This window comes from Alosa alosa, chromosome 13, assembly GCF_017589495.1.
Source record: "Alosa alosa isolate M-15738 ecotype Scorff River chromosome 13, AALO_Geno_1.1, whole genome shotgun sequence".
In the NCBI taxonomy this organism is placed as follows: domain Eukaryota; kingdom Metazoa; phylum Chordata; class Actinopteri; order Clupeiformes; family Clupeidae; genus Alosa; species Alosa alosa.
The window spans coordinates 16,064,188-16,077,035 of record NC_063201.1 but is presented as its reverse complement, the minus strand read 5'-3'; the positions used below and the strand labels follow the sequence as shown (position 1 = coordinate 16,077,035).

The 12,848-nt window shown below is 42.1% G+C and overlaps 1 protein-coding gene across 3 annotated transcripts; it reads right to left on the bottom strand.

Annotated features, from left to right (window-relative positions):
• Window positions 1–1,861: 1,861 nt before the first annotated feature.
• Window positions 1,862–12,824, bottom strand: LOC125306453 (chromatin target of PRMT1 protein-like). 3 transcript variants are annotated; one of them, XM_048261843.1, is made up of 6 exons: window positions 12,743–12,824; window positions 12,074–12,171; window positions 11,157–11,313; window positions 10,766–10,934; window positions 5,575–5,704; window positions 1,862–1,997 (listed from the first exon to the last, which is right to left on the bottom strand). In XM_048261843.1, the coding sequence occupies exons 2-5, from the start codon at window positions 12,136–12,138 to the stop codon at window positions 5,604–5,606; spliced, it is 492 nt and encodes a 163-aa protein (XP_048117800.1). In that variant the 5' UTR covers window positions 12,139–12,171; window positions 12,743–12,824; the 3' UTR covers window positions 1,862–1,997; window positions 5,575–5,603. The 3 variants fall into 3 exon arrangements, with proteins under 3 accessions (XP_048117800.1, XP_048117802.1, XP_048117803.1); XM_048261845.1 differs by having other exon boundaries at window positions 12,612–12,744; XM_048261846.1 differs by lacking the exons at window positions 1,862–1,997; window positions 5,575–5,704; window positions 10,766–10,934 and having other exon boundaries at window positions 11,151–11,313.
• Window positions 12,825–12,848: the final 24 nt, after the last annotated feature.

Genomic DNA, 12,848 nt, shown 5'->3' with positions numbered 1-12,848 from the left:
ATCTTGCCATAGGTTTAACATAATTTGCTCTTTCTTCTGGAATGACATCAAGTCAATGACATGGCTAGCAAAATAGTCTTGATCTCAGTCGCACTGAAAAGGTGTGGTGCAAACTGAAGAAAAGGCATCATCCTGTAAAGCTGATGTCAACTGCTGTTTGGCAAGGATGAAACCTGATTGATAAAAACACTGTTCTACATTAGTGAAGTATATACACCTCAGAGAACGCAACCGGTAATAAAAGCCAGAAGGGGTGCAATAAAGTACTAAGTCTGATGTTTTAGGTTTGTGACTATCGTTTCTCAGGATTCCTCCACATGCCCTAAAAAAAAGTACCTTCAATTAATGTTGTTTTTGGAGCCATGTTTCACAATGGCAGAATGTTTATCTGTTACAGAAAAATGAGGCACAACTGTGATGTATTTTCTAAAAAGGGTGGTAATTTTTGCAAGGGGTTGTTTGCAAGTCACTTGGATGAAAAGTGTCTGCTAAATGATTACATGTAAATGAACGACAGACAAAAACTGAAGGTAGCTGGTGCCATCTGCTGGATGCTTTGCCAACTGCACATTTGAATACAGCATGTAAGCATGCTAGCTCTCACACACATATATATATATATATATATATATATATATATATATATATATATATATATATATATATATATATATATATATGATTATCAACTCTAAGCATTCTGTAGACTTGAATAAAACAGCTCAAGGTTCCATTCAAATTCTGAAAAAAAGTCTGAGTTTAATAAAAACAGTGCAGAAGAGGTCATCAGATATTGCAAACAGAACAGAACACATTGACCTATATCTTCAAAACACTAGAACTCTACCCAAACAGTCCCACCCCCTCTCCATTTTCTGCTTGCTTTACAAGCCCGGATTTTCCGTTAACATAAATAATTGAGAATTTTTCCCAGTAACTCAACCAGCAGGCACTGGAAATGTCAATACTTCAATCAACAATTTTTTACCATTATCTACCGTGACCCCATTGTCATATCAAGTCACTGGTCAAGACTGTCCTTTAGTGTCCAAGCCACATGCCTTGAAACTTACACCAAGACATTCTGAAAGTACGTAATGGTGTTAGAGGTAGATTCCAAAGACTTTGTGGTCAAGTCTGATACTTTCCCCAAACAAGACAGAAACAGGAAAAAAAAAAAAAAAAAAAATTGTGTGAATTTACATATGTGGTAAAAAAGTAACATAAACCACTTTGTTAATGCTGGAGTTTCAGTAGTCCTTAAGTACACGTACAAGTCAAATGGAAAGTGTGCATACACACTTGAGATTTTCTTTCAGTACAAAGGAAAGAAATCCCTTCACTTATGTCAAGACGCCCAGTTGATTGGAGGCATTATGCTTTGCACAAACACACTTAAACAAATGTTTTTTGTAAAATTGAAGAGAACACAAGAATAGCATCTTGATCGATCATCATTTGGTCTTGTGTTCGCTGGAAGTGACTGAGAATGCGGAGACTACTGTTCCAGCTGTGCAGTGAAATATCAATGAACTCGGGCAGGCTGGTGGGGAGTGGTGTAAGGAAGGGTTTGCATAATCCGACAGAAAAGACCTCAGGACTCCCTCCAGCAGGTCAGTCAGTTACACACACACACTTTCACTCCATGTCCTCGGCCTGGGCCATGTAGGCATCCAGCTCGGCATCCAGGTGGCCTTTGGTTTTGGACATGTAGTCGTCCAGCTGGTTGTCCAGCTGCTCTCGGGTCAGTTCGGAATGTCCAGCACCCCAACCTCTACCCCGGCCACGACCGCGTGCGCCAGCCCGACCGGCGAAAGCACCACGGGCTCCACCCCGATTGCCGAATCCGCCACGTGCTCCACCCCGATTGCCGAACCCGCCACGAGCTCCTCCCCGATTGGTGAATGAGCCACGTGCTCCGCCCCGATTGGTGAATGAGCCACGTGCTCCGCCCCGATTGGTGAATGAGCCACGTCCACGGAGACCCACTCCGCGACCTGCAAAAAGTGGAAAGTTACTTTAAGTTCACATTACACAGCTCAGGCAATCCATGCCCGATGGACCCCTCAGCCTCCCCCTCCCCTCTGAGCGAGAGAGAGCGCACACACACACACACACACTAGAGATGCGCTGATGGGCTATTATTTCAACCATAACTGCATAGCAAAACTTATCCATCAGCACCAAAGTTTTTTTTGACCAATTTTCAAAACCGCACCCACCCACCATCCGCTGGTTGTTTTAATGTAGGCTATATGGGTGATGCAGCGCTGCTGACATGAGGCTAGAAAGCCCTTGCCTGTTCTAGAAAGACTGATCCAATGCAGCAAATATATTAAAAGGCTAAAGTCGTACATTGGCTATGTTGTAGCCTATCCCAAGAATATCAGCAGCAAACTCTGTCTCGCAAAACAGTGTCCAAATAAAACGTACATCGGCCTGTTGCCTATTCTGCCAGCTTGTGACAATATATCGTCCAAAATGCTTGATTGCATTGTCCACATTTTAGCTAAATTTTCATGTACGACATCAGCATTTTTGTTCAGTGAATCTTTTGTAAATTGCTTTAGAATTACCGTCGGGCCTATAGGCCTATTTTTTGCAAAAAAAACAAAAACAAAAAAAACAAATCCTTGATAAAATAACAAGTCATTCACATTATAGGCTACTTTACGCACCGTTATGTCAGGGTGACACTATGACAAGCCTGTTCTGAAGACTCCCATTCATTTTGACTGCACGGGAAGAGCGCGTCTTTTTCAGACAGACAGCGCAATTCATTTTATACCAGCAGGCCGATCAGACAAACTATATGACGCCTCGATATTAAAGAAACTCCGACTCCATTCATTCTGAAAGTCCACCGCACAACAGTGCAACGTGCATGTTCACATTTTCAGTAACAACTGCCAAACTTGCCTTACACATCTAAGTTTTCCGACTATTTTTCTTACCTTCTTTTTCCGCTGTGGATGTTATTGAGTTTGTAGAAGTTTTAGCTCTTACGTTCTGAACATCTCGCACTGCCATCGGCCGATGTCATTTCTGAGTCATATCATTCTCTTGTCTCGCTTTTAAATGCCTATTCCCTGAATGGTAGGCTACAATTACTATGCGTTTTATATATAGCATACATGGGCAACATACGGCCCGCGGGCCACATCCGGCCCGTGGGCTTTCCCTGACGTAAGGTCCGTGAAAGAACAATAGTCAAGAGCCTAGCATAGAGATAATGCATGCAAATCAAGATCCGCTTTGAAAGCGACTGCTATTTGTACACCCATACATTTGAGCGTGGATGCATACGACGTAAACACCCTCACTGATGTGCTGGTGAATAGAATTTATGCTTCTGCGTCGACACAATGCAGTTGCCTTTACGTCGGCGTAAACCTTTCAAAGTTTTGTGTCTCTTATATCTGCGTCGCTCACCACCGCAAAGGTTGTTAGAACGAACTCCTACTGCTGCTCGTTGGCGATACAAAGTGTTCATTTCAAAACGTTACTGGCAGATAGACAGTTTACAATCGGATAACCCCGTAATTGTAACCAAAATATGTCTGAGTTTATTTGCAAAGCTTATGTTAGCGATCTAGTATGATGCTACTACCCACAGGTTGCTTGAAGCAGCCGGCTCAACACACATAGGGAGTTGACCAATCACAGTTATGTGCATAAAGTTAAAGCAAAAACATAGCCTACATTTTTAAAATAGTTTTCTTCGTGCATGTTGATTAACTAATGACGGCCTACTATTGTCTGCTCCACATTTTCGTAGTCTAATTCTGCATAGAGTTAGTTTAATGATGGTAATGATTTAATGATGAAATATTGCCGAGTGTTGATGAAATGGTGGCACAGGCCTATCAGTTGTACTGACGCCTTCACATTTTCATGACCTAGCCTAATTATATAGATATTGTAGTACTTTTTTTATACCAGTCTTTGAAAACTGAAAAAAATGTCAATGTCAAAAAATCATTTTCGAGAATGAGGATTAAATACTGGACATAGATTAAATATTGCCGTTTTTCCCCTTTGTCTCACCTCACATTTTCATCTGTTCTTACGACTAGTAAACAAAACCATAGGATTTACTTAATGTAATACAAGAACAGAATAGAATTAAACAGAATGGAGTTCAGACTTGAGTTCGGCCGGGCCCTCCTCAACAGTCCCAGTTGGTCATGTGGCCCCTTGGGGAAATTAGTTGCCCACCCCTGATATATAGGCTAATATCGAAACAAAATAACCCAGGCAGTCTCATCTAGGATATAACACAGGTTGGAAGTCAACGTCAAGTTGGTTCTATTTAGGGAGGTGAATGTGTGTAAACATCTGTAGATGACTCAGAAATGACATCGGAAGACAAGGAGTGAATAGTGGCAAGAGGCAAGCCGAAGGCTGCTGACAAGGGCCCGACGCTATTGTAAAGAAATTTAGGCTACAAAAGATTCACAAAAATGCTGATGTGGTACATGAAAATTTAGCTAAAAATGTGGAGAATGCAATCAAGCATTTTGGACGATATTTTGTCACAAGCTGGCAGAACAGGCAACAGGCCGATGTGCGTTTTATTTGGAGACTGTTTTGCGAGACAGAGAACGAGTTTGCTGCTGATATTTTGGGGATAGGCTACAACATCGCCAATGAACGACTTTAGCCTTTTAATACATTTGCTGCATTGGATCAGTCTTTCTAGAACAGGCAAGGGCTTTCTAGCCTCACGTCAGCAGTGCTGCATCACCCATATAGCCTACATTAAAACAACCAGCGGATGGTGGGCGGGTGCAGTTTTGAAAATTGGTCAAAAAACTTTGGGGCTGATGGATGATAGTTTTGCTATGCAGTTATGGTTGAAATAATAGCCCATCAGCGCATCTCTAGTGTGTGTGCCTCTCTCGCTCAGAGGGGAGGGGGAGGCTGAGGGGTCGATCAGGCATGGATTCTAAACTCTGTGGTGGATAGGATCTACAATTAGGTGTTAATTAATATTACTACGCTAGGTCGAAGTACTCCCAGTGCTATTGCGCCACACATTGTAGTTCTCCTGTTTATTCGCTTGGAAAATCGCCACGTTTCCTGTTGTGTGAACGTAGACATTTTTATCAACTACTAGTGCAACTGTATTTAAGTTGGGAAAACGTGGATGTTTTTGATTACTTCTACGTCTGGCTACGTCTGAGCCCGCTAGCATAGCAACATGCTAACAGTCGCGCCGCGCACCAGAGCGTTTGAGTGCACGTACTGACACGGGAGAGGTATGACTCAACTCGTGAAAGTTAAGGTAAGAACATATATTACTACTGACATTGGCGTGTTCCTTTAAGGAATGCAAACTACTTATTTAGTCAGACAAGCACTTGTCATCTGACAATGCAATTTACAAGTGATTTTTTGTTTCTGATGAGGGAAGGTTATTATATTCTGGTGCAAAACAAACACAGTGGACTAAATTCTCATAAGAGGCTCTCAGGCTTTCACAATGTTCACAAAAGTTAACTCAAAGCATTATAACATGCATTAAAAATTGCTCACATGTGCATATATTCAATTCAAGACAGGTGCACCCACCTCTTCCTCCGAATCCAGGACGGGCTCCTCTACTGACCAGCACACCAGCTCGGCCCACCTGGCCTCCTCTCTGCCTCAGGCCCCGCCTCACTGCCAGTCGAGCAGGTCCTGCCACGGCCGCGCATCACACCTGACCGGCAATAAATCAGTGCATTCATAACACATGTTCAAATAACATTTTGAAATGACCAAGACACAAATAGCATACATAAGATGTGGACCGGGGACTTGTGTCTGCTTGCCAAATTTGAACGAACCGCTAGATTTATGCTTAACCCTTAGAACCTTAAGCTGTTTTTACACTTTCATTTTACCTTTATTAAGGATTTATTCTGGTCATTGTAAGTGCCACACACACACACACACACATATTATATATTGTTCTTTTCAGGAGAGTCTAGACCATCCAGATCTGCCATCATTTCATTTATTAGTACTAGCATTGATTTTATTTTTTAAAGAATTAAAATATAAAGTGTATTATAAAAAATTCTTATATTTCGACATGTATCTCACCACAGCAAGCTCATAGCTCTACATGCATTTCATGTGTGTGTAGGGCAGACTGTCCTGAATCGGGCAATATAATTGCCATGTTGGAGGGATACTCTGGGGCTGAACAAATATGTGGTGTGTGATTTACTGAAATAAATGCAATTTTTTTATTTAGTGATGAAAAATGACCTTTCTGCGCTCCACATCTGTGACACAAACTGATCTGACTTGACTCCAGGTTGCATGTTAACCTGTCAATGTTTAAAGTGTTAAGATTGTTCACAAAAGTTTGTTAAACCATGCACATCAGAGTACTGCTTTACTAATGTAAAATATAATTAGGCCTACAATAGTTTAATTGTTTTTGCATTGTTGCATGATGCTTGTATGAGAAATACTTCTCAAAACAACAGCAGTTATATGGGTGCCGTTGTTTTGGGATGTTTCCCTCATGCAAGCATCATACACTGATCGAATATTTATATGCTATTTAATTACATTTAATTTTAATGCCTGAAAGTAAGGATTCAGGAAACACAATACCAGCTTTTGTGAATGGTAAATGGCGGATCAGATCATGCGTAAATCACTGATCTGGAGATCTTAAACTAAGACTAATTAATAGCTTTTGGCTGACTGATACTTAATGCCAAACAGTGTTTTATATAGTCTGTGCTCTGTTTTTTTATGGAAGTTGCATAAATCCACGTCGTTCTATTAAATGTCGTTTCATAATTAAATAGTCTTCCAATAGGTTGAAGCTTATATAGCTTTGCTATAAACGCTCATACCACAACTTAATTCTATGCCTCTATGTTTGAGGACCCCAAATTACCAAGCATTTCCTAATAATAGCAGAAATGTTTGTTTTCTTTTTCTGTCCACGGCTCCTTGACCAATTGCGCAGCAAATTATCTGAGGATGGCCCGGGAATAATTTCACTCTGCAGACCATTGTCCACATTGCGGACCGCGGCCCATAGTTTGACAAATGGTGACCTGCATGCTGCCATATTAAGGCCTTTTTACGGTGTGTTTTAGCCGGGTTTAGCGTGGAAGGCTCCGTAGAAATCTAGCACCCTATTCAACGAAGTTAAACTGAAAGAGCGTGCATATTTTGAGCGAACGTGAACGTACTGTATTACTACTACTTTCGTTCAATGAACGCGCTCAGGCACAACACTGGGGAGTGGGGTAGCTGAAAGTTGACATATGCCCTGACTGAATACTGATGAATAATGATGAAGTCGAGGCCCACTTGCAGCGGCGCAATTAGTTCTTGACTTTGACATGTCTGCCATAGAGAAACACACGATAGCGTTGGATTATAAACATGCTTTGCCACAAGAACAGACAAAAACGTGGGGTAAGTCAGCTATATGAAGTTATTATTTTGCCGTCACTTCATACACTTCCTATCCACACTACATGTTTTATAACCCAGAAGGATGTACGTGGCATCAAATGATAGCTCCGAGTCTCCTCTTTCATCTTACATGCGTGGCATATCTATCCGATCACGGGTCCGCGAGTAATTCAAACGAGAGCAATGGGTGTGCAGCGTTGGTTTGTGTACATGACGTTATTATTTTGCAGTCACTTCGTCTGTTTGTATAAGCCAGAAGGATCGATAAACATGGTACCAATGGATAGCCCCGTGTCCCCTCATCTGATATGCTTGCCATATCGATGCGATCACGGGTTCGCGAGTAATTCAAACGAGTAATGGGTGCGCAGGTGAACGTAGAGAAGTATAGACTGTAAATATGATGCAATTTGATTTAATTTCATGATTTTTTTTCATTTTCATACTTGATCATACAGACAAGTGTGCAGTCTCTTTGGAAATCCCCACTTCTGCTCAGTCATGCAATAAAAGTTTCATCTCGCTGCAATGAACAATTCCGGAGCAATGTAACAGAAGAAAGGGTGTGTTTTTTTGACACTTTGCGTCAATCGGGTTCTAAGGGTTAACATACAACCAGTGGTAGGTAGAGTACTGAAAATCTATACTCAAATTAAAGTACAACACAGGCTTTGCATTTGTAAGATGAATGCAAAATTCTTTCCATTCCTCTTTATAGGCCCAGCCATTTTTCTCCCAGCTAACTTCTGTAGTTAATTAGAATAAGTCAGGTTCTTGTTAAAAACTGTCCATCAATGCCAAAATTGTAGCCTAGTGTAGTAGTGCCCACATTTACTATTCACAATATTGAAAGGGGAGCTAAAACAGTTAAAGACCAATTACTGAAGTATACCCTCAATGGGCCGATACATGGTTTGTTTTTTCACAAGTTATTTTTTATTCATTCTGCATTTAAAGCAAAACCAAAGAGTTTTGTACCTTAAAATAAATGTTTCCAAAATCATTTCAGTGGTTCATCAACTCGTAACAGGGTGAACGGCACTTCTGCATTTGCTTCGCGGCCCTCTATCGGCTACAGCCGCACTAAGTAAGTTTGCCAGATCGGGTAGCGGAGTAGTTTGATGGATTGAAACATAAGAACCTACAAATTTGACTTGCATCTTCGATGATACTTTCATGAAATCATGCAACTTTCTCTACCTTATCTGTGGACATCATTATTTGCAAAGCCGGTGCTGGATAAACAAATAGCGTGCGTGCGACAGAGGAAAAGTTCTTTGGTGTTGCTTTAATAGTAGTCTACTTTGAGCCACCAAGTTACTTGGCGACTCCTGAGCTATGAGCTAAAACATTGTTTACACTCCCGAAACATTGTTTACACTCCTGAACCGAACATACCTGTAGTTAATGGAGATGGACTAGGCCAAGGGTGCGCAACTAATTTCCCCAAGGGGGCACATGACAAACTGGGACTGTTGAGGAGGGACGGACCCAAAATACCGAACTCAAGTCTGAACAATTCTATTCTTGTATAACATTAAGTAACTCCTATGGTTTTGATTACTTCTCGTAAGAACAGATGAAAATGTGAGGAAGACTAAGTAAAAATGGCAATATTTAATTTATGTCCAGTATTTAATCCTCTCAAATTATGACATTCACATGTTTTTTTTTTTTCCTAGTTTAAGTATAAGTGTATATACTCTTTTGATCCCGTGAGGGAAATTTGGTCTCTGCATTTATCCCAATCTCAGAATTAGTGAAACACACTCAGCACACAGTGAGGTGAAACACTAATCCGGGCGCAGTGAGCTGCCTGCAACAACAGAAGCGCTCAGGGAGCAGTGAGGGGTTAGGTGCCTAGCTCAAGGGCACTTCAGCCGTGCCTACTGGTCGGGGTACGAACCGGCAACCCTCCGGTAACAAGTCCGAAGCGCTAACCGGTAGGCCATGGCTGTTTTCAAAGACTGATACAAAAAAGTAGTACAATGTCTAATTAGGCTAGGGCAGCTAGGCCATGAAAATGTGAAGGAGTCAGTACAACCATAGGCCTGTGCCACCATTTGATCAACACTGAGCAATATTTCAAAGACCATCATTAAAGCGACACCAAAGAGTTTTTTGTACCTTGAAAATAATGTTTCCAAAATTGTTTCCGTGGTTCATCAACTCGTAACAGGGTGAACGCCACTTCTGCATTCGTTTGCGGTCCTCTATCGGCTATAACCGCACTATGTAAGTTTGCCAGGTAGCGGATCTGTAGTTCGATGGAATGAGACATAAGAAACTACAAATTTGACTTGCATGATGTAGCAATACATCGTAGCCTACTTTCATAAAATCATGCAACATATTCTACCTTGTCTATGGACATCGTTCTTTACAAAGCCGTTGGATAAACAAATTGCGTGCGTGCGACAGAGGAAAAGTTCTTTGGTGTTGCTTTAAATTAACTCAATGCAGAATTAGACTATGAACATGTGGAGCAGACAATAGTAGGCCGCGTCACTAGTTAAACATTCATAAAGAAAACTATTTTGAAAATGTAGGCTGTGTTTTTGCTTTAACTTTATACACAAAACTGTGACTGGTTGACTCGCCCTGTGTGTTGAGCCAGCTGCTTCAAGCAACCTGTGGTAGTAGCATACTAGTTCGCCAACATAAGCTTTGCAAATAAACTCAGACATATTTTGGTTACAATGACGGGGTTATCCGATCCGTCAGTAACATTTTGAAATGAACACTTCGTATCGCCAACGAGCAGCAGTAGGCTAGGAGTTGACATTCTAACAACCGTTGCGGGGGTGAGCGACGCAGACACAGGAGACAAAACTTTGAAAGGTTTACGCCGACGGAAAGCAACTGCATTGTGTCGACGCAGATGCAAACTCTATTCACCAGCACATCAGTGAGGGTGTTTAGGTCGTATGCATCCACGCACAAATGCATGGGCGTACAAATAGCAGTCGCTTTCAAAATAAAAGCAACAATATTGATTTGCGTGCACCATCTCTATGCTAGGCTCTCGACTACCGTTTTTTCACTGACCTTACGCGGGCCGGTCAGGGAACTCCCACGGGCCATATGTGGCCTGCGGGCCGTATGTTGCCCATGTCTGGACTAGGCATTTCTCAATATGACAACTTCCTTATTTTCAACTGAACTCAAAGATTATGAACATATGGTGTATTTTTATTTTTTATGCCCTTTATCATGTGTCCTACATGTTATGCATCCACTTCTGCTGTAGCATTTATTTCAGTTTATTCGGCTATATTTCTGACCTCAACTCTGTACAAGACATGGGTTCCATTATGCACTGCACGCTCACCTCTAAGAGGCATGGCTCCCCTGAAGAAAGCACCTCTTCCACGGCCACCACCACGCATTACCCCTCGGAATCCAGTCACTGCGAAACCCCTAGTGCCCACTCCTCCTCGGGTCGCGGTGACCATCTGGCGGCCCAGCCGTGCCTGGACACCTAGGCGTTGTTTTAGAGTCTGCAAGGGGAACAGGCAACATTGACACTTTGCATTTGCTTGAAAGCTATTCTATAGCCATGTTTTACACTGAACCAAGGCAGCAGCATAAAATGCTGTGTGTGTGTGTCCCAGCTCCTTTTTTAGAAAAACACATCTCTAAAAACTTTTCTACTCCACTGGTTACATTAACAAGGGATTCCATAGCAAAGATATGCATTTTTTTTTCCAAAGCATTCATACCTTAGCCTGTTTGTTCTGCAGGGCAGCCTGGACTGAGGGGCGATTCTCCATCTGCTGGGCAAGCCTTCGGTTCCGAGCAGTGGATGCATGTTGCTGCTGCATAGTGGCCCTCACATTAACTGCAGGAGGCAGCTTGTTCTTCAGCATATTAGTGAAGCTTTGGTGGAAGAACAAGTCAGAGAGAAGGGGGGAGAATGGGTGCAAGGGAGGTGGCATTTTAAATAAGGACCACTTTAACAGGAATGGTTTTCCCAACCAAAGGGTCTAATAAAGTAAGGTAAAGTACAGCACAAGACATGACTAGGCACAGGATGACCGATGGGCAGAGAACTACTATACTATGAAAAATGGAAAAGCTGGGAGGTGAGTGGTGCCTCTTACAGGCTGCTGAACTTCCATCCAAGAACAGAAGCAGCAGCCCTGGACAGCAGATGGGAACACCATACCCAGCCGCTTACAGCCCAGACTACTGTCCCTCATCATAGCCTGTGCAGGGATTCTGCAAAATCAGGTCCAACACTAGGCTTGTCTGGGCTTGGACTAGGTGGTTGACTCACATCAGAAAGAAGGGAATGGGGAGATGGGTGATACAAAGCACACTAGTGCAGACAGGAAGATATACCCCAAACCCTCCAGAAGCAGGTGAAACATATGGCTTGCCACCACCCATTTGGAGTTAGTCCAATGCACTAGGTTGCACCTGGTGTTGACAATCAGACTCCAACACATTGTAGCCAACTTATGGCCCATCTGTTATTTCACCATTTGCATGTTTAATTCACATTAGAATTTCTGGAGGGGCCCATGAATTCTCCCTTTCTTGGATTTCAGTGGTCCCCATTTTGAGAGGGAAACTCACTGATACACTTGGCAACCTCTAACGTTACTCCTTTGTCAGAAAGTGGGATGCATCTCACCGGTCATTCAGAGACACTTTGGTCGTGCTTTTCACCACAACTTTCGCTGCTGCTTGAGAGCTCATTTTTCCTCTTGAAGTAGGCTAGTTATCCTCTACCTGCGGCAAACACAAACACACAAGCTCAGGTTGCACTTTAAAGTCATGTCGGTGAAATTCAGTGTTGAATTAAGTTAACATTGGTTAACATCAGCTAGCTCACAGTAACATTAGCAGGTTAACGTTAGACAGAGAACTTGAAGCTAACAAACCAAACGTTTCAATTTAACTTGCGCCCTCTCCACCCGCACGAAAATTCAATTATATGGGGAAATCAAAAGAAAAGTTCTGTCACAAATAAATGCAAACGTCAACTGAAATAATGAATAACGTTACGTTGATAAATCTACACGGCATGTGATTTGGAAATCTAGACACAAATCTATCATTTTCATGGCCTACGTTAACGTAAACCAGTAACGTCAGTTTGCATCGACATATCAAGCTAACGTTAACGGTATGTGCTTAAAATGAATGAATGAAGTTGATAGCTTACTTGCCTTGAGTGTTAGGCCTACCGCTAATCCAAATCTAAGTAATTATTTACACCAACCTCAAATATGTCTAGTAACGTTGCACTGATTAAACCGGAGCTAACATTAGCTGCCGTATTCCCTCTACTGCTACTTACCCAGACGTAAGATGACCACTTGCCTAGCTAACTTCACCAAAGAAAAATCGCTTCCACTGAACACTGAACAAAATGGCGTACACAGCTGCAACAATCACATGGCACA